The sequence below is a fragment of the Bos javanicus genome, chromosome 2 (genome assembly GCF_032452875.1).
Source record: "Bos javanicus breed banteng chromosome 2, ARS-OSU_banteng_1.0, whole genome shotgun sequence".
NCBI lineage: Eukaryota > Metazoa > Chordata > Mammalia > Artiodactyla > Bovidae > Bos > Bos javanicus.
In genome coordinates, this window is record NC_083869.1 from 122,526,579 (window position 1) to 122,551,894 (window position 25,316).

Here is a 25,316-nt window from a genome sequence, read left to right on the forward strand (position 1 = left end):
TTTTTTTTTGGGGGGTCTATTTTGTATACTTTTTAACATTTAATTTTTGAATAGGTAGTAGCATTCACATGGTTCAAAAAATCAGAACAGTGTAAAAAGATACACAGTTGTTATTCTTCTTCCCACTCCTGCTTTCATCCTTTTTATCACTTTTGTTGGTTTGTTGTGTATGCTATTAGCATTTTACTTCTTTTACTATACGATGTTGTGGTGTCTGCCGTATATCATCACAAATAGGTCATAATTATATGTATATAGATATATAACTCCCCTCCCTGTTGAGTACCCCCATCCCCCCATCCCACCCCTCTAGGTTGTCACAAAGCACCAGGCTGGGCTTCCTGTGTTATACAACAGCTTCCCGCTAGTTATCTGTTTTACACATGATGGTGTATATATTGGAGAAGGCAATGGCACCCCATTCCAGTACTCTTGCCTGGAAAATCCCATGGACGGAGGAGCCTGGTAGGCTGTAGTTCATGGGGTCGCTAAGAGTCAGACACGACTGAGTGACTTCACTTTCACTTTTCACTTTCCTGCATTGGAGAAGGAAATGGCAACCCACTCCAGTGTTCTTGCCTGGAGAGTCCCAGGGACGGGGAGCCTGGTGGGCTGCCGTCTATGGGATCGCACAGAGTCGGACACGACTGAAGTGACTTAGCAGTGTATATATGTCAGTGCCACCTGACTCGGAAGAGTCTTGCCTTCTGCTTTCTTTGTCTCTTCCCGGACTGTCTTGCTACATGACGCGCTATAAGAGGTGGCCCACAGAAGGCCTGTGTCTGTGTTAAGGGGTGCTTGCCTCATTCATCAGAAAGAGTATCACATAGAGAGGACTTCTATGTGTATTGATTTTAATAGTTAGCAGACAACCTTATGAGTTAGACAGATCTTTATTGTCCATCTTTAGAGAGAGGAAGAGAGTGAGGCACAAAGTGACTTTGCTTCCCAGCGTCCCGCACACAGGGTCAGTGGTGGACCTGAGATACCAGTCCAGGTTTTCTGGCCCCAGAGTCTGTGCTTTTATCTGCTCTCCACTAGGCATATTGCCTTAAACTCGTAAGAAGTCAGGCCTGGCAGTACGTTTTATTTTGAGGTGAGAAAGGGACAGAGTTTAGCACTTTGCCCAGTGCTAAACAATGCATTTGTATGTGTTGTTCAGGATCCTCTGGAACCTATCACTTGGCAGTTACCCAGTTTTGTTTTTTAATAACCTATATTTCCAGTTAATATTGGACTGTTTACATGCGAGAATGTGCCAGAATTGCTGTAATTTATGCTATGATCAAATCTGTCTGCTGTTGATGTATAGTTTACTTAGTTTAATTGTTTACTGCAGAAGGCACTCAAAATAATTCCTTCTCTGTCACAATCATGGACACATTAATCAACTCTCAAACATAGGATATATGGGAGCAGTTATAAGGCCTATATGTTTCTAGTTAAAATTATTAATTAGTCCCAGTGTTCAGTGTGGTAACACAATAGTGAGAACCCCAAACTAATGTTACATGGAGTGGTTACTTTTATTCATAAACTCTTTGTGTGTGTGTGTGTGTGTATGTATGTATGTATATTTACAGATACAGTACATGCATGTAATGTTACATGAAATGTTAAAAAATGTTAAAAACATACAAAGTGAGGTTAAGTCATAATGGAATGGTGTTAAAGTACTGTTTTTGCTTAGTAAGTGAAGATAACCTCAAGAGTTACATTCTGAACACAGTATCATTCTCCTAGCTTCCTGTCACAGAGCCCAGCTAATAGTGCTCAAAAAAAATTTGTTGAGTGAAATGAGTTATTTTATTTGCAGCAGGGCCAAGAAAGGTAGAGGGAAGAGGCTAGCATGAACATTGTCTGAGATGTTAAATATTTCAAAAGGTTTAGGCTAGGAAAATTCCAGAGACCCATTGAATAGGTAGTAGATACCTAGTGGAACTAGGAGGTGTTTTTACAGTCTTGGAAAAAATTTAGACAACTGTCTACTGTTTTACTTGTTTTCTGCCTCCTGGATGCTCCTCTTGAAGGGAGGGGTTTGGGGAGAGCTGTTAGTAGGAGGAGTACGAGGCACTGTCCTTCAGGTGAAACCAAACCAACTTGGCGATGATCACAAGGTTGTAGTTACCAAATAGTACTGGTTGGCTCCCTTCCTGGAATGAACAGTTGTTTTGATATATTTTCCAGTAGAGTCCTGTATTTCTTTTGAATGCTTGACATTTAATCAGTGCTTATGAAGTAGAGCTGTTTTTTTACCAGCATTATAATGAAGTTTTTCTTTTCTTTAACCTTTGAAAATAAAAAAAGCTATATAAAGCATTTTTGAAACCTGTACTACATGGTTACTTTTGACATTCATACTCTGAAAGCAGACACTTATTTTACTCTGGTTTTTAGAAAGATAAATATATATATATAGAGAGAGAGGTAACAGGTGAAGTTGGTCACTTTGTTCAGAATATTCACCTTTAAAAAAAAATTAAAGTCAGTTTGTTTTTATACTTGAGGCAGAGAAGTAACCAAATCATAACAATCAGGTTCACCACAACTGAATCAAAGTTCAGTTGTGACAGTAATTAAACTGAGTTGTCAGAATGACATTATCACCTACCGTCCAAAACAGGTTTCTTTATGAAGACATCCGTGGTTCAAGATCCACGGTATGTGTTATATATCATCCAGTGATGTTCGCCTAACCCCTGAAAAGTCCTGTAGAAAGAGTAGGTAGGTTGAAGGTCCTTTGTAGGGAAGTCCCAGCAGTAAATTCTCCCAGTCTGATTTCAGTAAATAAAGACGTCTTCAGTATATAACTCCTTGGAAGGAGGCATATCAGGGCAATCCAAAATCATGTATCCCCTTTCTTGGTACCAGTATTGTTCCTATTAAACTGTATGAACATTTTATTTAGTGTTGTAAACTTAGTTCCTTGCACAGTGCCTATCAGGTTTTGATTCAAAAATAATTTAAAATGAATGATTGACTTTGTAATAAGAGAGAATCTTAGGATATTCTTACTGTCAAGACCTTTGAATTCCTTTCCTTTTCTTGGAAACTAAGCTCATAATCCAAGTTTTGTTAGTAGCAGCTATACTTCTGTTGTTTTATTTCTCACATGTAAAAGGATTGGTATCCTAGGAAATTCGGGAGCCCCTGAAAGTTGCACATTGTCCAGTTTACCTGTTTTTATAAACCACTAGTTGAGGAAGATATTCAGTGTTTTCCCCAGAAGAGACAGCCAGGGGATGAAATGAAAACTTTCCCTTTTCCTGTCTAAAATGTGAGTAGATGAGGATTATTTCAGAGTGTTTGTGGAGTTCTCAAAAGAACTGAAGGGAGGTAACAGCAGTCAGTGCAGTGAGGTAAGTCATTTGTAGTACATTTGTTTAGTTTCTGGCTTGCTCTGGATCAGGCAGTGCCCTCAGACCTGAAACAACCGTTAGGGCATTTGTATGTATGTTTATGGTTCAGGGGACAGATAACCTGTGAAGCAAGTAGTCAGCATGTGGGAACTGGGCTCACCAAATTGAGCCAGAGCCGTAGAGGGAAAACAGAAGTATGAAGCATCATAGATAGCAAGGGAGTGGAGTAGAGCATGAGAACATTCTTGTTAAAAGCATCATTTCTAAACAAGAGTTTATGGAAACTTTTATTCAGAGAGGCTTTAACATTCCTTCATTAGATTGGTTCTCTAACCTCATCATGCCCTTTTCTTCCCTCAGCTGTTCCAAAGACCCAATGCGCTTGCTGTCCAGCAGTTGACAGCCGCTCAGCAGCAGCAGTATGCGTTAGCAGCCGCACATCAACCCCACATCGGTAAGTCCTTAAGCCAGAAGCTGCCTTGTAGGGGTGGCCCCATCTTAGGACAGTGGCTGCTGTGGAACCCAGCTAGTATGGACTGACTGTGAAAGTCCTGACAGATCTCAGAGTAAACGGCCTCTAACTCTTGTCCAGTTGTCTTTAGCCACCTTCCTATTTTTCTAGACCTAACTCATAAGATTTCTTAGTATCCTGTTATTGCTCTGCCAGCTGTTTCAGGACTTAAAGTATTTCCTGTAGTGACTAGCATCAGCTCTGTTGGTAGGTTTGGATGAACTTAAATAACAATTTTGTGCTTGTTGGGCATATATAGACTATGGGTGTCTCAACATCACATCTTATTAGGTGGCAAGTAGTACCTGTAAACCTATTTTCCAAGTAGCATGTGTTGAAAAATTTAAAAAGTTGTATCGTAATCACTGGTTTTTAAAGTTGCTCTGTACCTGTTGTACTTGTTAATGTCTTGATATTAACATATTTTTTATCTTATGGAACATATTTTTGTCTTACTGCTGACACTGGACTCCTCCCCGCACCCCCCCACACACACAGCTTTTTTGGGGTCTCTTTGAAATAGTGCTATACAAGTACAAATTTTATAAAGGGGGGTGGTTAAAATGACGTGATTGAATAGATAGAAAATCACCCATCACGGATTGTGAAATGCTGTGGAAGAAAAGACTTGCTTCTAGCCTAGTTATACAGGTGGCCCTTGAACAACATGGGATTAAGCTGTGCAGGTCCACTTATATATGAATTTTTTTCAATAAATATGGTCTACAGTACTACTTGATCCTTGGTTGAATCGTTGATGCTGAAGTGTGGCTATGGAGGGCTGATTTTAAAGTTATACATGAATTTCTGGCTGTGTAGGTGTCTGCACCCCTATCCCCTGTGTTGTCAAAGGGTCACCTGTATTAAGTCTAGACCTTTGCCTGGGTCTGATTTAATATGTACTTACAGATAGTAGTCTTTATAAATAGGCATACATTTTCTTTGAGGAGAACTGGAGAATTGTTTAAACGGAAATAAATACTTCCCTCCATCCCATTACAAACTGTTTTAAATCACTTTATTTTAACCTATTATAATTTCATTAGTCTTTTAGAAATTGTGCTAAATTTAAAACTGCTTAGTAGTTTTAATTGTAATCTTTAGCAGAGGTTATTAAAAAAAGATGATAGATGGATGCCACCATAATCTTTAGTACAGGTATTATCTTTTTGAAAGTCCATTTTACTCAACCTATTATAGCTTCTCTTTTTTCTCCTCCCCACAGAATAGTTAGCCAGACTGTGTAGGAGTTTGGTAGGTTTGTTTTAGTCAAGTTTGTTTTTACTGACAGGTATGTTTTCAGCAGGTTTAGCTCCCGCTGCATTCGTCCCCAACCCATATATCATCAGTGCTGCGCCCCCAGGGACGGACCCCTACACAGCTGGATTGGCTGCAGCAGCGACGCTAGGTGAGACGTTTTGCCACGAGGGATTTTCTCACCTGCTAAAAGAAGTCCCTTTGATGGGCATTCATTTTTTATACTCTTTTACAAATCCGTGTTTCCAGTGGATATTTCTCTCCTGATTTCCAGGACCGTCTATCTGCCAGCTAAATATCTCTGCCCACCTATAACCTCGGACTTGAACATATTTAAAATGAGGTTAATCAACTGCCTCCTGTCTTTTTTCTTTGGCTTAGTGCAAATGCCTTTAGGCGTCTTGTCACCAACATTTTTGGCATCAGGGACCAGTTTCGTGGAAGACAGTTTTTCCATAGATGGTGGGAGGTAGGGGCTGGGTGGTGGGGTGAGTGGTTCAGGCTCTAATGCAAGCGATGGTGACTGGCAGATGAAGCTTGGCTCACTTGCCTGCTGCTCACCTCCTGCTGTGTGGCCTAATGCCTAACAGACTGCAGGCTGGGAGTTGGGGACCTCTGCTTTAGACCACTTCCTAAATTATTTCATTCATTTACAGTGTTGTGTTACTGTATAGATATTTTTGCTCCACTGAGTCACCAGTTGCTCATATATATTTCGGGAATTTCTCCCCTTGCTTATATCTTCCTACTATGGCAGATCCTTTAATCTTTACCTAGACTTTTACAGCTGTTCTCTCTTAAATTTTACCAGCTTTCTTCCTTTTTCTCCCTCGTTCACCCACCTAGATTGTTTGAGAAAACAGTCTCAAACACAAATCTTACTATGTTACCCTTCTACTTAAATCCTTTATTGATTTCTGTCTTACTTACCTAATACAGTACACTGCAGATAACGTCAGCATGGCTGGTCATTCCAAATTACTTGGGTGGTGATGGTGGATTGTTCCTTGAAATCAGTACTTGAAAGGAGCTACCATGACATTCTAAGGATTAGTGAGGATTGAGACCCACTATGTATAGCAGTCTTTCCATGACTATACGAGCATCTCCACATGTGCACCACTTCTACCTGGCAGGGCCCCCCCCCGCCGCCCTGGGTCTCATACCATACATTCTAGCAGTATTAAATTGATTTTGGTTTGCTACACACACCGCACTGGTTTAGGCCTCTGCGTCTTTAGACATTATGGTCTTCTTAGTCCTCTAGAGTAAACTCTTTCCCCATACTTTGCCTGGGAAGCTTCTTAGCTGGTATTGTCACCTGTAGAAAGCTTCCTTGGTTAACCTGTCCTTACTCTTTCTCTTATCACTTTGTATTTATTTGCTTGTGTATGTAAACATGACTGTGTCCCTTTTGTTTATTTTTATTTTCATTTCTATTGCTTTGGGAGACTGACCTAAGAAAACATTGGTATGATTTATGTTAGAATGTTTTGCCTGTGTTCTCTTCTAGGAGTTTTATGGTGTCGTATCTTAAGTCTTTAAGACATTTTGTACAGTCTCAGAATGTGTTCTAAATTCATTTATTTTCATGTGGCTGTTCAACTTTCCCCGGCACTGTTTGGTGAAGAGACTGTCCTTTTTCCATTGTGTATTTTTGCCTCCTTTGTTGAAGACTAATTGACTGTAGGTGTGAGAGTTTATTTCTAGGTTCTCCTTTCTGTCCCACTGGTGTCTGTATGTCTGTTTTTGTGCCAGTACCATGCAGTTTTAATTACTGTCACCTTGTAGTATTGTCCTAAATCTGGCAGGATTATGCTTCCTGCTTCGTTCTTTTTCTCAAAATTGTTTTGGCAATTTTGAGTCTTTCCTGGTTCCATATAAATTTTAGGGTTCTTTGTTCCAGGTCTGTGAAAAATGTCATGGGTAATTTGATATGAATGACATTAATTCTGTAGATTACTTTGGGTAGTAGAGCTCACATAATTTAAATGTTACAGAGTTGAGATTTAAGTCAGATCTAGCTCAAAGCCTGTGCATGTACTGCACTGTCATATACTGTCCATGTTGTCTTGAATTATCTTTTTTGTACTTCTTTCCTTTACAAACTTTCCTCTACTGACTTACCATATGTTATTTGAAACAAAGAACCAGTCTTAGAGATGACAAAAGTTGTCCTCAGTGAGATCATAGTTTGATGATGAGAATCTTGCTTTTGTACTTATCATCTGAGCCAAATGGAAAATGAATTAAGTGCTTTCACACAGAGCAGAAATGTTAACTAAACTGTTATAAACTAAAACTGCATATTCTTGTGGAATGTTAATCCACAGAAATTGAAACAGATATCCTGAGGGAATCAAGCTCAATTAATGATGCACCCTGAGCCAAACATGCCCACATGTTTAAAAATTTTTAACTTATTTGCTTATTATTAAAAAATGATGTAGCATAGCCTTCCTAAGCAGCACCTTCATTTTGCACCATTTTGCACTCTGTTTGACCATGGGCACCTTTATAAACAGATTCTTTATCTCGTCTAAGACTACAGATACAGAAAATGCCAAATTAGAAATGTCAGAGTTAAAAAGAAAAGAAATGTCATAGTAATATTGGACAGTAATATAATTTGACTTATTTGTGTTTTAGAATTTAATGGAGAAGCAAAAACATGAACCAGTTTTTTTTGACTTAATGAAATATGTATTTTTACAGGATTGGCTACTATGTCAGAATGGATGTATTTGAAACAGGTCTATGGAATTTCACTGAAAAGTGCAGTTATTATTTAATCAAGTTGCAAATATTTGAAACTTTGCTTTAACTAGGAAAATTCTCATTAGATATGTGTTCCCACACATGTGAGATGCTGGCTTTGTGCCCTTGTCTTGGTTGACAAATGAGCCTTGATGTTTCTAGCCACCAGCTTCAGAGAATTCTGTGGTTTAGATTTTTGCCCCACCTAGGTTGCTGTCCGCATAGCTCTGTTAACTTCTCTCCTGCTTGTTCTGTTTGGCAGAGACTGCAGTGGTAGCTTGTTGCCAAAGAGGTTGAAACAGAATGCTCAGTTTTGTATAGAATACTCAGGTCTGTGAGAAGTCGAGGTGTCTTTTTTTTTTTTTTTTTCCATTTCCGTCTGTTTTCAGCTTTGACTTAAGTTTAAAATTTCATATTCTGATATCTAAATGTAGTTATGTTAAATGCTTTTTGTGACATTAAAAATAGAGATGGGAAAAACAAGCCTCTTCAGATTTGAGCCGTGGAAGTTCAGTGGCGTGTCTGGGCTTTGTTGTCAGACAACTGATGGATTTTCATGCTTCTGGAGTTAATGAAGCACCAAGATCCCTGTCCCCATCAGTCACTTCAGGTGTCGTCCTTAGACTGAAAGCAGGGTGCAGCTTCATCTTTTGCTGTGTTCCATCACTTTAAGCATACAGACTTTCCATTTCCCTTTTAGCAGCAAACTTTGTCTATATCTATCCTATATATATTTTTTCTTTCTCAGTAAAAACACACCTTTGCCTTCTTGACCAAGGCCAATTCTTCCATCTGTTCTTAGTTTCTTCTAACTTTTATCAGTTATACTCCCTTTCAGTATCTCCAATGCTTGGTCCTTCCCCAGCTTCTTTCTCTAGGCCTGGAGTATATTGCTGACTTTAGGAGACTTTGGTATGGGAATCACATAGAATATTTTCTGTTTTTAAAAAATAGAATTCATGATTAGCTAAAATGAATCAGTATATTAATATTTTACAGCAGTGTCTGGTGAATCAAATATAGTTTTTGGAAACTCTGATTGTTAATAATCTAATAAATTTTTCTTACCTTTCTCTTGCTATTTTTAGGCCCGGCTGTGGTCCCTCCCCAGTATTACGGAGTTACTCCCTGGGGAGTCTACCCTGCCAGTCTTTTCCAGCAGCAAGCTGCCGCCGCTGCTGCAGCAACAAATTCTGCTAATCAGCAGACCACCCCACAGGCTCAGCAAGGGCAGCAGCAGGTAAATGTCAACAAAACTTACCCCACCTAAGTGTGAATCTTAGTTATTGTGTATAATTAAACAGTAATGTTGTTCCTGATAGAGAAACTGTGAGTGGTGAGTGAGTGAGTTCCCTCGTGTGGTATATGAGTTCAGACAGACTTGCCTGTGCTTTACTGAATGCCTTTTATGTATCTGTTCTTTGGTCAGCATGACGAAGTGAGATCATGGTATGACATACCATGTGATACTGCTTAAGAGGATTTTCCAGTTTAGTGATGGTGAAGTTTTCTTGCTTTGATACTTTGGTTACTTTCTAAGCACCATTCTCAGATCACTTCTGGCTCTCTTTAAGTAGTTTGCTACCAAAGGGAAGGTACTAGTTCTTCAGATTGCTTATTTATGGCATCCGTTTTATTAAAAAAAAATTGAAGTATGGTTGTTTTACAGTGTTGTATTAGTTTCAGATGTATATCAAAGTGATTCAGTTATACATCCATATATACACATACACATATATATTTATATATTCTTTCTCAAATCCTTTTTCATTATAGGTTATTACAAGATATTGAAAATAGTTCCCTGTGTTATCAGTAGGTCCTTGATTGTCTATTTTATGTGTAGTAACATCTATTGAATTGGACATAAATCTTAAACCTATTTATATCTTTTTTAACTTAGAGTAAGCTTTTTAACCTAGATGAGAAAAGGAATAGTTAATTGCAAAACCAAGTGTCTTTTTATATTAGGCTGTTTTCTCTTGCTTGCTAGAATAATACCTATTTATTTCTGAAAGTTATGGTGAATTGAATTACTTGAAGGGAAAAATAAATCCCTTAAATTCTTGTGTCAGAAAAAAACCAGTATAAATGTTTGGTGTCTGTCATTCTAGTCTTACTATTTAATTAATTTCTTATAAAATTGGGATTATGCTGTCCACACAGCTTTGCATCTTGTTATTATACTCTTCCCTGTTATTTATTGTTTTTAAATCCATCAAAGAGTGCCTCATTCTTTATTTTGACCAGTCCATTATTATTTGTTATATTTATGTAACTGCTGCTATAACTTAGTACTATATTGGTGTTACAAATAAGCTTAATATCCTTTGCATAAATCCTTGATTATTTCCATGGTATAATGTCCTGGAAATGTAAATTTTTTTGAGCAAATAAAACGAGCATTTAGGCTTTTGGTAAGCATCATCAAATTAAAGCTTTTTTTTTCCTTCGTTTTGAGGAAAAACACCATGCTCATATATGTACATATGATAATGATCCAAACAAGAACTGTTTGCTTCTTATCATTCTCACTGATAAGGTGTATGTTTAATTTCTTAGATTTCACAGGTTTATAGAAAAACCAGGTCTTGAAATTCTAGCTAGTTTTGTCTGGCTCAGTATTTTTTCAGTTAGATGACTTTCTGGAAGTTAATGTGTGGTTTTCTTTACAGTAGGTACAATTCTAGTACCACTTATAGAGGGGATTCAGCATATAATTTGTTGACAGAAGAGTGACCTCTATTAATAAATTTCTTAATAGCTACTCTTTGTGGAAAGTTGGCACTTATCAGTTGATGGTCTTTGTGTTTTAACTGGCTGCCAGATCATGAATTTGGAAGACTGAAGTAATAGCCGTGTTTTCAAATCAGCTCTAGTAGACTGAATAAGAAAAATAGTAATAAGTACATCTTACTGAAATCTTTTTGTTTAAAGCTAAGCGCTCTACATATAGTTTCTCTCATTCTAATTCTAATAAGTAGATTACATGACTTCCCAGCATAAGATTGAGGGAATGGAATTTCTGTGCCCAGGGTCACACATGTATTAAATTGTTAAGATTTGAACACAAGTGTGTAAATTCACAGTTTGTGCTATCTTCTGACCATATGATATCTAGAGTGATAGAAAACCTGAGATCTGGTCTTTGTTCTGCCACTGACTGGTTGCAACTAAGGCAAGTTGCATGACGTCTTAGCTGTAAATTGAGCATGACAGTCAGGTGCAGTATTTCTGAGTTTTCTGTCACCAGCAATAACAGACTCTACTGTGAAAAAGTTGTTATTCAAATTATCTTTTGACAAGTATACATTTTTTAATTCCAGTGTCATTTTTGCCAATTTCTGACTTCAGATGTTTTAGAAAAATATGATTTTCCTGGTGAACTTCTTTGGTTATAGTCATTTAAATGAGAGGTTGTTTTAAAACTTTTGACCTTTTTGGCCTTTGCCTTTTATCAAAAAGCATTTGTTACTTTCTAGATATGCTAACTCTTTTCCAAATCTGATTGTTGGAGTTGACCTCTTGGCCACTCCATCTTTTTTCTGATTCCTTTTTCATTCTTTTCGAAGATTCCTTTGACACCTGATAAAAATGTTCATTTTTTAAAAATTTCAAAATGTTTGGTGAAGAAAAAATTCTGGATATTAGGTGAACTCAGGCATGGGGTAATCTTGGTGGTGGCTTGATGCTGGGTGTTGTATCATGAGAGAGAAGTTTAGAATGGCTTTAGAAGCCTCTAAATGAGGGGAGACTATATAGATGATGATTCTACCAAGTACGATGAACTATAGAAGGGTGAATGATTGTTAAAATATCTCCGTTGAGCATCTATCTGCTTGCTTATTAAATTTAAATGCTATATTTAAAATTACTGCCTTTGAAAAGAAACTAGAATTTAATACTTTTTGCATCATGAAAATAGTAAACTGACTTGTAGGATAGCGTTTTACAAATAGATATTCAGTCATTTTTGTTGATTTTATTCCATGTGTAAAATGTTACTTGTGAAATTTTACGTATTTGTTTCCCGGGCTTGACATTTCTTTATGAAATTAAAGTATGAATATTGGGAGCTGACTTAGAGACTTTGGTTTATCATCAAGGGTACCGCATCGATTTCTAGAGAGTTGACTGAGAGGCTGCACATTGCTGTCGTCATTGTGAAACAGAGCTCAGTGGTCTGGACTGCCCCTCTCTTCGGACACCCTGTCCATTTCCCTGTCCTGTGACTCTGTACACAGCTCCTAACAAAACAGAAGCCTAATTCATTATGCCCTATGAAAAGGATGTTTTCATTGACTTTCCTTCTTCTTTTAAAATTAAAAAAAATTTTGAACTATTAGTATTTTGCCATATCTCTGTAAATGCTGTTTACTTTTCCTTGAGTTAGAGCTCTTCTGGATTGTTGGTGAGGCATCTTCTCAGTCTTGGCCCAAACTCTCACCTGTGCAACTTCTCTTGAGTCTTCTGTCTATATAGATTGAAGCATTCCTTCTCTTATAAAGTCCATTAGAATTCTTTCAGTCACAGATAGATAAATTGCCTAATATTTTGATAGGAATTAACTATTGGTTATTGATTGTTTCCTGGTTACTAGGTTTAGTGCCTTGCAGACATTAATTTTAATACTTCCTACAAATTTGCGTGATCAGCTATTCCTCTCACTACTTCTGTGGATAAGGAAATGAGAAACTTTCGGTGGATTTAGTGTCTGTACATCTCTTTTTGCCAATATGGACAGTGTCTTTCATTTTAAATACTCATTTAATAAATATTTGATAGTAGTGTTTCTCTGTACATGGACTCTTGATTACATGTGTAGCTTTTATAAATAGCAAAGTGATAATGAAAATGATCTGATAAGAATTTCATGTTTGAAAACTTTGCAAAATGCATAAACTTTGGTAATTTTAGCTGTTATTGGGTTTTGTACTTTTACTTACTATCATATATAGGTCTTTTGAAATAGATTCTTAACAATGATTATCAGCATCTTATCTTTCATTAATTAAAGGAAAAGATCCTTTATCACAGTGGCAGAACAGGTATTCACTGAAATGTCAATGTTCTTGACTGATACTTACATCGATTTAGATCGCTGTCTGTGAAATTTATGAAGAAAAATAGAAACAGGTCAGACACCTTCTACAATCAAATCTGTTGATTTCATTGGGGCTGTTTGGCCTCTGATGAATGGGAATAGTGTTATAGGGTAGAGAAAATGTTCTCATATTCCATAAAGAAAATACAACCTTTTTTATGTGTTTGGTTTTTTATTTTTTAATACAGATATTATAACTTGGTGATGTGGGTAAATTATTCCTGTTTATCATATCTAAACCTCTCATCCACTCTAGCATAATTTTTTTCACTCTCTTTTGATTATTATAGGGTTACTGTCTAGCTCCCATTCCCTGGAATAAAAACTCCAAGAAGATAGGAGCTTTGTGTGTCTTGCTCATTGCTTTATCCCCAATACCTGCCAGATGTTAGGCATTAAGTATTTGATTAATGACTGAATTATAACTTTTAAATGGTTTTAACTCTTATAAAGGTAATATGTTTCTTAAACTAAAAGTGGTAGAATGAAATTTCACTATATGAAATGCTGTTCATTGATTTTTTTATAAAATCCTAACATCCATGTCACATAAAAACATGATTGGAAAAATGGTTTACAATCATCAGTTTTTAAAGTTGATTTAACTTAAGCACGTGTTGGGTCTTAGATGTTTCCAGTGAAGAAAACGTTGGTTTGTTTGTCTCCCAGGTTCTCCGTGGAGGAGCCAGCCAGCGTCCTTTGACGCCGAATCAGAACCAGCAGGGACAGCAAGCCGATCCACTGGTGGCAGCTGCAGCGGTGAATTCTGCCCTTGCGTTTGGACAAGGACTGGCTGCGGGCATGCCAGGTGAGGCTGCATTGTGTCCCTCGTCACGGAGGGGGCAGAAGTCTGCTTCTTGTGGGGAGGTTCAGAGGAGGATGGCAGTACTTTGGATCTGCTTAGGGTTGTCATCATTTGGGGACTGGCGAGGATGACATACACTTGCCCTCACTTAGACCATAGTTCGTTGATGAGAGCACCTAGTATTCTGAGCCAGTCATAATCTTACATGTTGGAAATATGTGAACCTCCACACATAGCTTGGGTTATCCCGTTTTCCTTTGGTGGTAGTCTGTTTTCTCCTTCAGTGTTAAGAATGAAAGGAGTGGCCAGGTTGCCTCAGCATCACTCCAAGGCTGATACTTGTGAACAGTATTATTAGGAAGACATTCCTAGTATTCTTTGATCATGTTCCCCTTACATTTCTAGAATTTCTCCCAAACCAACAGTAGAGGTGCTTTGTGCTGTCTACCTGTGATTGATATGTATGCTGAATACATGTTATTCTTAGCTTACTGTCTCCTGGTCTTATTCTTTGCATGGATTGCCTGTAGTTTGAGGTTTTGCCTTTTAAACAAGTCCTTCTGAGACCTCAGTATAAGTTTATGGATTCTTACTGACCCTGGCATATAGCTAGATCAGCTTATCTATTTATGAATTCACTAAGTAACTTGAACTTAGATCATGCATGTTGTTAGTTACTAAGCATTTATGTTTTATTATGAAGTCAACTGTAATTAATCTTATGACTCAATAGCATTTGAAGATTCTGTCTCAGACTTTTGAAAGAACCTGTTAATGGAAGCTTGTCTAGAGTTTCCCTGATAACTTGCAGTATATTTGTGTTTAGATTATGTGATACGAATTGTATAGTCAAGAAAACATAAAATAGTTGTCAGTGTATGGTTGCTGGTGATAACCATGGTTAGCACTTTGAAGAGTACAGTTGTTCCCTGTCCCACTAAATCCCCTTTCTAACACTTGGTGTATAATAAATTACACTACCCCCTACTGTGCCATGTAGCATGCTACCTCTTTCACACTCATTTTTTAATCTTTGTAAGAACTTTGTGAGTCAGGTATTATTATTAACCTTATGAGGATACTACCTAGATTCTCAGGGTTATGCTGTTAACTTAAGTGGTCAAGCCAGGATATAAACCTAGGTGTTTCTGTCCCTAGTGCTGAGTTTGTAACTATTTACAGTATGCTGGTATCCAGGAAACATTTGTTAGTTTCATATATACTTATCTGTCATCTTAATATTCTCAGGTTATCCAGTCTTGGCTCCTGCTGCTTACTATGACCAAACCGGTGCCCTTGTGGTGAATGCAGGAGCGAGAAATGGTCTTGGAGCTCCTGTTCGACTTGTAGCTCCCGCCCCAGTCATCATTAGTTCCTCAGCTGCACAAGCAGGTGAGCTTATGTCTTAGTGGATTCACTCAGATTTAAAAGGGAGAATGGATGATATTCTTAAAACTCTGTTGAAAGGTACTTTGACAATTCTCAGAGTAAGAATTCTGTCCTGTAATTTTTCAAAGAGAAAGAGTCAGAAGTGGCAAGTGACCTTGATAGATTCTGATTCTGTTGACAGTGTGTACCAGCTAGTTAGCAGCAAGGACCTGCTCTGCTGTGAGCATAGGAAGTTGGATTACTCACACAAAAGGCCACTGTTGGCAGAAGTCCAAGGCTAATTTCACAGAAATTCATATCGTTGTTTTAAGATTTGGTATTTGTTTTGTTTTTGTTTCTTGCTTATGGTGGGGGAGGGCAGCAATAGATTTTTATTTTAAGTCTTTGTATGTATGTATGTCATATATATATATATATATAGTATTATTATATATTTTATAAATTTGGGAACAACAGTGGGTGTATCTAGGGGAGGGAAATATGCTTAAGTGTCCTGAGAATTGCAAGGCTTCAGTATATGATTCTGGAGAAAATGTCCTTAATGTAGGTAATTGTAGAACTTGAAACTTTAGGAAGTAGTTGTATTTGAAATGAGTACTTTTGATACCCATATCTATCTTAAATTATAGACTCTTTATAATCTGCCCACATAGTGATCTGTCTTAAATTATAGACTCTTTATAATCTGCCCACATAGTGAACTTGGCTCCAGTGGTATTTTGACTTTGAATTGAGAGTAGAAGTAGAAAAATATTAATAGAAGCTTCAGGTGAAGGGATCAGAGACAGATTTGTATAGTTCTTTGCAAGATTTGTGTCTGTTTTGAAAAGATATGGCAGCATTAAAAGGTTTTCAAAAGAGTAACAACGCAGTTTGGAAATGTGGCCAGTCTCTTTCATAGCCATATGGTTTGCTTTCTTCTACATAGCTGTTGCAGCGGCCGCAGCTTCAGCAAATGGAGCAGCCGGTGGTCTTGCTGGAACAACAAATGGACCATTTCGCCCTTTAGGAACTCAGCAGCCCCAGCCCCAGCCCCAGCAGCAGCCCAGTAACAACCTGGCATCCAGCTCTTTCTACGGCAACAACTCTCTGAGCAGCAATTCACAGAGCAGCTCCCTCTTCTCCCAGGGCTCCGCCCAGCCTGCCAACACATCCTTGGGATTTGGAAGTAGCAGTTCTCTCGGCGCCACCCTGGGATCAGCCCTTGGAGGGTTTGGAACAGCAGGTAGAAATCAGACTGATGTGCTGAAACTAAATTTTAATTATTTTTTATAATCTTTATGCAATTACTGACAGTGCATGGAACCCTGGACAGATACCACAGGCAGATCTGGACCGAGTCCCGTGGAAACCCAGCTGTTCCACACGTCTTTGAGATAATGGACTGTTCAAATCAAGTTATACATTTGGGGCCTATTTGAGGTTTACACGCACATTGCTACTTATTTATACTCTCAGAGTCCATTTTTTTTTAAGGATTAGAAAATCTGGGGAGATTTCTGCAGACATTGGGGAGAATGTGGAGGGAAGTATACAAATGTGGATATGAAAAACCGAGGGAGGAGGACTTACCAAAAATCTTAGGGTGGTATACTCCACAACCTGCAGGTCTTAAAGAATCATGAGTTTTCTCTAGTCTTGAGAAGAATTAAGGTGGATATTATGGAAAAGTGGGAGGAAGGAAATTAGACTTAAGATATTTTAAATGTTTTAATGGGAGAAAAAAAGTGGGAAAGTAGTAAGGAAAATGATGGAATAATTTCAGTGTTTGTAAGACAATGTGATCAAAACAGAAGGGTTTATTTGAGAGACAGTATCTTAAATTGGAATTGGGGGCTAGTAATATCTGTTGATTGAACCCTTTGAGAAACCAGGCTTTTACATGTAAGTCTTGTGTAGTGGGGCAATACCCCCTTCACAAATCTTTTTTCTACTCCATTTTTCTACCAGAACCTTTGGGTTGATGAAAGGCATTCTTTCTAGCCCATTTTCTTTCACCTTTCCCATAACTTGTGTGGCCATCAGAGGATTTTAACCCACCCCTATCCCCATAATATGAGACACAAAAGGAAGGAGACTTTAACATACGTGTGATGGTTTGAAAAAAACGTTTCATGCTAACCTGAGCCATGTCCTCTTTATTACTTTACCTGCCCCTAGAACTGCCACATGAACAGTTAGGCTGTCTCTGCTGACAAATTTGCGGTGGTAAGGAGTCTGGATCAAAGTGTTAGGAACAGGTCACTGGGCTTGTTCTTCGAAGAACAGGCCTGTTCTTATCTGCATTGTTTTAATTCCATTTTAGTTGCAAACTCCAACACTGGCAGTGGCTCCCGCCGTGACTCCCTGACTGGCAGCAGTGACCTTTATAAGAGGACATCGAGCAGCTTGACCCCCATTGGACACAGTTTTTATAACGGCCTTAGCTTTTCCTCCTCTCCTGGACCCGTGGGCATGCCTCTCCCTAGTCAGGGACCAGGACATTCACAGACACCACCTCCTTCCCTCTCTTCACATGGATCCTCTTCAAGCTTAAACCTGGGTAAGAACCATTACTCTACACCACCTTGAACTCTAGAAATCTCTTGCCACTGATGACATTAGAAGTACTTTGCATAAGCAAAGGACGATCCCTTCATCCTAGAGGTGTCCTGGGTATTCTTTGCCTTCCTAAAGTGCCTCATGTTATTTAGGCTATACCTCGGCAGCACAGCAGTTTGGAATTTATCCAAGTTTGGGTGCATCCCATGTAAATTCACTTCAGCTTTAGTATGAACGTCTTTGGCTGTTCTTTGGCTGCATGTGAGAATCTTTCAGTATACAGTACAGATTCCTTTTAATTAAGCTGGAAAAGAGAAACAAAGAGTGTATTAACCTAGTAACACTACTGAAATAGCACCACAGTTAATATTTAGCCTTGTTTTTTAGATTCCCTTTCCTTCCGCGTGTATATGTTTAATATCTTACTTTCTCACATAAAGCATTTTGTTTTAAAATTTTTGTCAGATTCTTTAGAAAATATTTCTATGTACATTCTTAAACTACACAGGATGGTAATGAGTATAGATCCTTCCCGATTATATGTTTAGCTTATTTTGTATATGGGGTTTAAAAAAATGTTACCATCTGAATCCTGGAAAATGATGAGGGAAAAGAGGCTTCTAAGCAGCCAGCTTTAAGAATGAAAAGAAACTTACTCTAACAATTTGGGTGGCAAAGTTTTAAATCTTTCAAGATGGAAGATGGTATACACACTCCCTTCCTCTAGTTATTTATCAAGTTTGTATTTTGAAGTGCTGATTTATTTTTTAGATGGATAAAGTTGAGGCATAGAAGTGTGGCGACCATATAATTCATCCTACAACCTAGGACACTTAAGGGAGCTAATGGGGGTGTTGTTAATAATCATCTGTGATGACAAGCCTGAATCAGGACTGTCCTGGGAAATACCACTTTGCTAGAGGATTCTGATTTTTAAATCTTCTATTTATTATTGTTTTAAGTTAAAGCTTTATTTTTTAGAGCAGTTTTAGGCTCATAATAAAATCGAGGGAAGAATATAGAGATTTCCCTTGTACTCTCTGACCTGCACATTTATAGCTTCTCCTGTTATCACCGTCCCCCACCAAAGTGGTACCTTTGTTACTGTTGATGGACCTACATTGACATATCGTTATCATCCAAAGTCCAGAGTTTACATGGATCTTTTTTTTTGTTTGTTTCTTTGTTTTCGACTAGAAAGATTATGGACTCAGAAATGAGGACTGATTAAAAATGATTAGTCCTTTTTTATTTGGAAAGACAAAGACTGAAAAATGATTATAAAAATCAAAAGTCTTGAAGGGGATAGGATAATATAGTTATTATTCTAGAACTAAGAGTGCTCTCTGAGTTTGAGAAATGAGTTCTAAGGCAAAACTATGTATGTATGTATATAGACATGTGAGAGTGTGTGTGTGTGTATCCTGAGGTTTTACATGATAAGAACTATAGTTATGAAACTGTCTCATGTTATACATGGACATTACTTTAGAAAAGTTTTGGGGATGTTACAGATTGCTAGGTCCATATTGGATAAATAAGGAATAGGGTATATTGCACAACAGTGTCTCTTTGTGACAGGAGGCCTGGCTTTAAAGAATGAGGGTTAATGCAAACTTATAAGGAGAAGATGAAAGCCCCAGCTTAGTATGTAGATGGAAGGTATTAACATTTATTGAATAGTTATTACCAGCTACTGTTAACAGTTTTGGGTGCTGTGCATACCATTCTGAAGATATGGTATTATGCCTATGATACAGATGTGAGGAAACTGACTTGCTTAGGTCTTCTCATATCTGAACAGACTCCAAAGCAGCATCAGGGTATATCCTACCATGTAATGTGCCAGAATATCTTTTAAACCATTGCGTTATCAGGGTCAGAACTCTTATCCTTTAATTCCTTGGTTTAAACATTTAAACTGTATCAGCATATACTTAACAGTAAACAGATGAAATCTACAATAAGTTTTTTTTGTAAACAGCCAGATAGGAGGTATCTTAGGCTTGTCAGTCAGTCTCTATAGTCAATATTCAACTCTGCTATAGAAGCACAGAAGTAGCCACAGACAAAATGTAAATAAACGTGCAGCTATCTTTCAATAAAACTTCATTTACAAAAATAGATGGCAGGCCAGATTTGTCCTGTGGACTGTATCAGCCTCTGAACGAAACGCTATGGCTCTAGGTGTTTGAAAATGGAGCTGGAAACATTACTTGCATGCGTGGTGCCTTTCCTCTTTCCAATATATCAGCAATTTAATAAAATACATCCTTCTCCTTAATTTTTGATTCCCCTGTGAAGAAGGAACGAACTATTGGTGTGAGCTATTTATTTTAATGACTCTTGCTGTCTGCCTAGTTTTATTTTTGACATATCTTCCCTTTAAAAATTTTTTACTGTGTATAAGCATTTTAGATATATGTATTTCCATTGGACTGCCTTTTTTGCATGTGTGATGTTTAATCATACATGCCACTCTTGAGGAATTTTGTGTCTTGATTGGTGGTGCTTTGCCTCACTTCAGTCTATTTCCTTGAGGAAAAGGTTCTTGTATGCTTTAGTTTTAACCATTATAAAATAATCACCACAAGAAGTCTGTTTACCATCTGTCACCAAGGAAATGTAACTTTTTTTTACCAAATATATATTGGGCCATTCCTAATGTAGTTTTTACTATTAATACTATACTGCTGCCACCAACTATCAGTTCTCACGTCACTAACAACCATAGTAAGTAAGCATTCATTCATTGTGTTAAGTACTCAGATGACTCTATACAGGGAAACTTAAACTCAGCATGGTTTAATGACTTTTGTGATACCCCATAGCTATATAAGTGTTTGAATGCACACTCCAGCTTGTATCTCTGTTATCCCAGTGTGGATCTTTTCTCAATGTTATCATATATTTTCACACTTCCTCCCAGTAGACAGACATGTGTTAGGATACTCTGAAAAAAAATCACTGCCTGTAGTAATTATGTTCCTCCTTGTTTATTCAACATTCACATGTCAAGTACCTACTATAGATTCTTCAGTGTTTTTTTCACACCTGTTTTAAAGATCAGATTTCTATTTTTAAAAACAATTTATTTTAAAAAGTATCTGTTTATTTATTTGGCTGTCCTGGGTTTTAGTTGTGGCACGCAGGATCTCTGATCTTTGATGTGGCATGGGGATTCTTTAATTGCTGCATGTAGGATCTAGTTCCCTGACGTCCCTTGCGATTGGGATCATGGAGTCTTAGCCACCGTACCACCAGGGTAGTCCCCCAAAAACAGCTTTATTGAGTTGTATATTGCATATTTTGAAATCCACTCCTTTCAAGCATGTAATTCAATTATTTTTAGTAACTTTCTATATTGTGCAATCTTTAGCATAAATCAGTTTGGTAATATTTTCATCCCTTCTGTAAGATTTTTCTTAGTCATTTATGTTAATCCCCATTCACACCCTTGAATATGTGCGTGCACATGCGCGAAGTCACTTCAGTCGTGTCCGCCTCTTTGCGACCCTGTTTTCGCCCACCAGGCTCCTCTGTTCATGAGATTCTCTAGGCAAGAATACTAGAGTGGGTTGCCGTGCCTCTTCCAGGTGATTTTCCCGACCTAAGGATCCAACTTTCCTCTCCTACGCCTCCTGCATTGCAGGTGGATTGTATACTGCTGAGCCAGCAGGGAAGCCCATTCACACCCTTAGCCCCAGTCAGACATTGATGTACTTTCTGTTTGTGTTCTTTTTTTGCATGTGGGGGTGGAGATGTGTGTGCTTCAGGGCTCAGGGATTCTTAGTTACCCTACTTGGAATGGAACCCAGTGCCCTCTGCAGTGAAACTGCAGAGCCCTAACCACTGGACTGCCAGGGAATTTCCTACTTCCTGTTTTTAAATTTGCCTTTTCTGAACATTTGATATAAATGGAACTATACAGTATGTGACCTCTTTTGCTTGACTTTTTTTTTTCTTCAGAGGTTTTTGAGATTTTATTCATGATATAGTATGTGTCAGTAGTTTATTCCTTTTTTTTTTGGCTGAATTATCCTGTTTTCTGGATAATGCTACATTTTGTCTAACTTTTCACAATTGAAGGATGTTTGTTGTTTATAGTTTTTGGCTATTAGATGTTTTCCTGTAGAAACATGTTTTCACTTCTCTGGAAGTAGAATTACTGAATGTAAAAGTTTTATGTTAAATTTTGGAGAAATTCAAACTTTTCCAATTTCATCATTTACATTCCCACCAGCAGTGTTCGAGGATTCCAATTTCTCTGCATCCTTGCCAACATTTGTTCTTATTTTTCTTACATAACATCACCATTCTAGTGGGCATGAAATAGTTATGTCATTGTGGTTTTAATTTGCATTTCCCTAATGACAGTAATGTATAGCATCTTTTTATGTGCTTATTACCATTCATGTATCTTTGGTGAAATGTCCACTCATTTTTTGGGCCCAGTTTTGGATGTGCATTGTTTGTCTTATTCCATGGAATTGTAAGGGTTCTTTGTATATTCTGGATGTGTGCTAATAAGTTGCTTCAGTCATGCCCAACTCTTTGTGACACTATGGACCCACCAGGCTCTTCTGTCCATGGGATTTTCCCGGCAAGAATACTGGAGTGGGTTGCCTTGCCCTGCTTCAGAGGATTTCTCCAACGCAGGGATTGAACACGCATCTCTTAGGTTTCCTGCATTGGCAGGCAGATTCTTCACCAGTGCACCGTCTGAGAAGCCCTGTATTCTGGAATCAAGTCCTTTATCAGACTTTATGTATATGTGTTTTGCATGTACATAGTCTCTGGTCTTTTGCTTGTCTTTTTCTTTTTAAATGGTTGTTTTTGAAGTGCAGTAACTTTAAATTTTTTAAAAATAGTTTTAATTTTGATGAGGTCCAGTTTATCATGCTTTATGGTATAGAAATCTTTGCCTAACTCAAGGTCTTAAAGATGTTCTCCTATGTTTTGTTCTAAAATTTTTGTTTTTTTAGCTCTTAAAGTCTTTGGTCCGTTTTGAGTTAGTTTTGTGTATTGCCCGAGGTAGGTGATTGTTCATCTTTGCGTGCACTGTTTTTCCCCAGCAAAGTTTTGAAATTTTTAGTGTGCAGGTCTTTACATGCTTTTTGAGATGAGATGGCTTGATGGCATCACCGACTCTATGGACATGAATTTGGGTGAACTCCGGGAGTTGGTGATGGACAGGGAGGCCTGGCGTACTGTGATTCATGGGGTCGCAAAGAGTTGGACACTACTGAGTGATTGAATTGAACTGAACCTGTAGTAATCTCAGATTGTTAACTAGTCATGTGTGTGCCTTCAGACACTTCTCTGTTCTAAATGGAAATGTAGCATTTTGTGATTGATTACCTAGTTCTCTGAAAGTGACTTGTCATCTGTAAAACTAACTGAGTGAAAGTTAACACAGTTTGGATTTAGCATTATGCACTAAAGACAATTATTCTTAGGCTTACTTTCATGAAAGGTTGCTTGGTTATGGTATTAAGGAGTGGTTTGAGGAGAACTACTTTGTAAACATTTTTGTGAGCAGCACTGCCTCTGCCTGTGTTAAATTCAGAACCAGATGTTGAGCGCCTTGGGAAGTTTTCTTTAAAAGGCAAAGAGAGCAGGGTTTTGCCCATTAGTCATCTACTAAATCTCTGAGTACAGAAAACAAAACCAGATGAATGAAAACATTCCATGTAGCGAGAAGATGGGATCCTAGATGGCCGGAATACTAGAAAACCCTTTGGATAAAGTAACTGAAGCACTTCTTAATTTAGCATGGTACTTTTAATCTGTATGTGTGTATTTTTAAAGTTAGTTTCTTGTAGACGGCATATGTTGAATTTCATTTTTTGACCCACTCTGACAGTCTCTTTAATTGGTACATTTAGACCATTGACAAAGTGATTATTGATATAGTTGGATTAATGTTTACCATATTTGTTTTCTATTTTTTTGTTTCTATGTTTGTCTTTCATTCTTTTTCTGCCAATTGTGGGTTTAAAAAAAATTATTTGGCTACATGGAATCTTTAGTTGTGGCATGTGGGATCTAGTTACCTGACTAGGGGTCGAACCCAAGCACCCTGCATTGGGAATGTGGAATCTTAGCCACTGGACCACCAGGAAGTCCCTGCCTCTTGTGGTTTTAATTGAGCATTTTTTATGATTCCATTGTATTTCCTTTCTTAGCCTATCAGACTACTTCCTTTTTTTTTTCCCCCAACTTTTTCAGTGGTTTGACTAGGATCATTATACATTTACAGTTAACTGAGGTCCACTTTCAAATAAGGCCATAAAAGGACTTTATAATCACAGAATAATCTTAACCTTTATCTGCTATCCCTTGTGTAATTACTGTCACTCATTTCAGCTGTATAAAAAGCATACGTGTATGTATATATGTATGTGTATGATATAGACATAAGCATACATAATTGAATACATTGTTGCTGTTATTGGAGCAAACTGTTGTCTGTCAGATCAGTTAAGAATAAGAGAAAATTTTCTCTTTTTGAGGTTCTTCCTTTCTTTATATGGATCAGTTTGTGGCCTGTGTTATTTATACTTCTTTCTGAAGAATGCTTTTGACATTTTTTGCAAGGCACATCTGTTGGCAACAAATGCCATCAATTTTTGTTTGCTGAGAAAGTCTTTATTTCTCCTTCACTTGTGAAGGATAATTTTGCAGGGTATGGAATTCTAGGTTGGTGGGTTTCTTTTCCTTCAAAACTTAGTCTTCTCTCTTCTTGCTTGCATGCTTTTTGAGGAGAAGTCAGATTTAATTCTTATCTTTGCTCCTCTGTAAGTAAGACTTTTTTGCTCCTGTGGCTTCTTTCAGTATTTTTCTTTATCTTTGATTTTATGTAATTTGAAAATGATGGTTGGGAGGTATAATTTTTGCTTTCTTTTCCTGCTTGGTGTTCCCTGTGCTTCCTGGACCTGCAGTTTGGTGTCTGACGTTGATTTAGATAACCCTTAGTCATTATAGACTCAGATGTCCTCTCTGTCCCTTTCTCTCTTTCTTCTCCTTCGGATAGCCCCACTATGTGTATGTTCCCGTTTTTGTAGTTGCCCCACAATCCTTGGGTATTCTGTTCTGTTTGAGTCTTTGTTCTCTTTCCATTTTGATTTTTGAGGATTCTATTGATAGATCCTCTGGCTTAGAGATTCTTTCTTCATCTGTAGTCAGTCTGCTTATAAACCCATCAAAGGTGTTCTTCATTTTGGTTACAATATTTTTTATCTCTAGCATTTCTTCTTGGTTCTTTCTCAGGATTTCCATCTCTCTGCTTACATTGCCCATCTCTTCCTGTGTGCTGTATATTTTAGGGCCCTTAGCATAGTAATCGTAATTGTTTTAAATTCCCATTCTGAAAATTTCAGTACCCTCTCATATATGTTTCTTGTGTGTGCCCTTACTCTTCAGATTTTTTTTTTGCCTTTTGCTGTGCCTTGATAGCCATGCCTGATGTATCAAGCGAAAGGAAATGCCATAGTAGGTTTTAGTAATGTGATGGTGAAGTGTGAGGGGAGGGACAGTGTTCTATAGACTTACGATTAGGTCTCACTGTGTCAGTGAGCCTATATTTCTGGA

General features: G+C 37.8%; 1 protein-coding gene and 1 non-coding gene across 32 annotated transcripts in view; both read left to right on the plus strand.

Annotated features, from left to right (window-relative positions):
- Positions 1 to 25,316, plus strand: part of PUM1 (pumilio RNA binding family member 1) — a 126,076-nt gene that overhangs the window by 75,532 nt on the left and 25,228 nt on the right. For 16 of the 31 annotated variants that reach the window (XM_061389944.1, XM_061390003.1, XM_061390014.1 and 13 more), the window contains 7 exons: positions 3,720 to 3,813; positions 5,162 to 5,278; positions 8,973 to 9,124; positions 13,658 to 13,796; positions 15,042 to 15,185; positions 16,111 to 16,407; positions 17,488 to 17,724. In XM_061389944.1, coding sequence (XP_061245928.1) covers positions 3,720 to 3,813; positions 5,162 to 5,278; positions 8,973 to 9,124; positions 13,658 to 13,796; positions 15,042 to 15,185; positions 16,111 to 16,407; positions 17,488 to 17,724 — 1,180 coding nt within the window. The remainder of the gene's footprint in view (positions 1 to 3,719; positions 3,814 to 5,161; positions 5,279 to 8,972; positions 9,125 to 13,657; positions 13,797 to 15,041; positions 15,186 to 16,110; positions 16,408 to 17,487; positions 17,725 to 25,316) is intronic. The other 15 variants (XM_061389970.1, XM_061389983.1, XM_061390042.1 and 12 more) reach the window with 7 other exon arrangements.
- Positions 13,911 to 13,987, plus strand: LOC133236196 (small nucleolar RNA SNORD103/SNORD85). Its single transcript, XR_009732781.1, has one exon. It is a non-coding gene; the product is annotated as a small nucleolar RNA SNORD103/SNORD85 (small nucleolar RNA).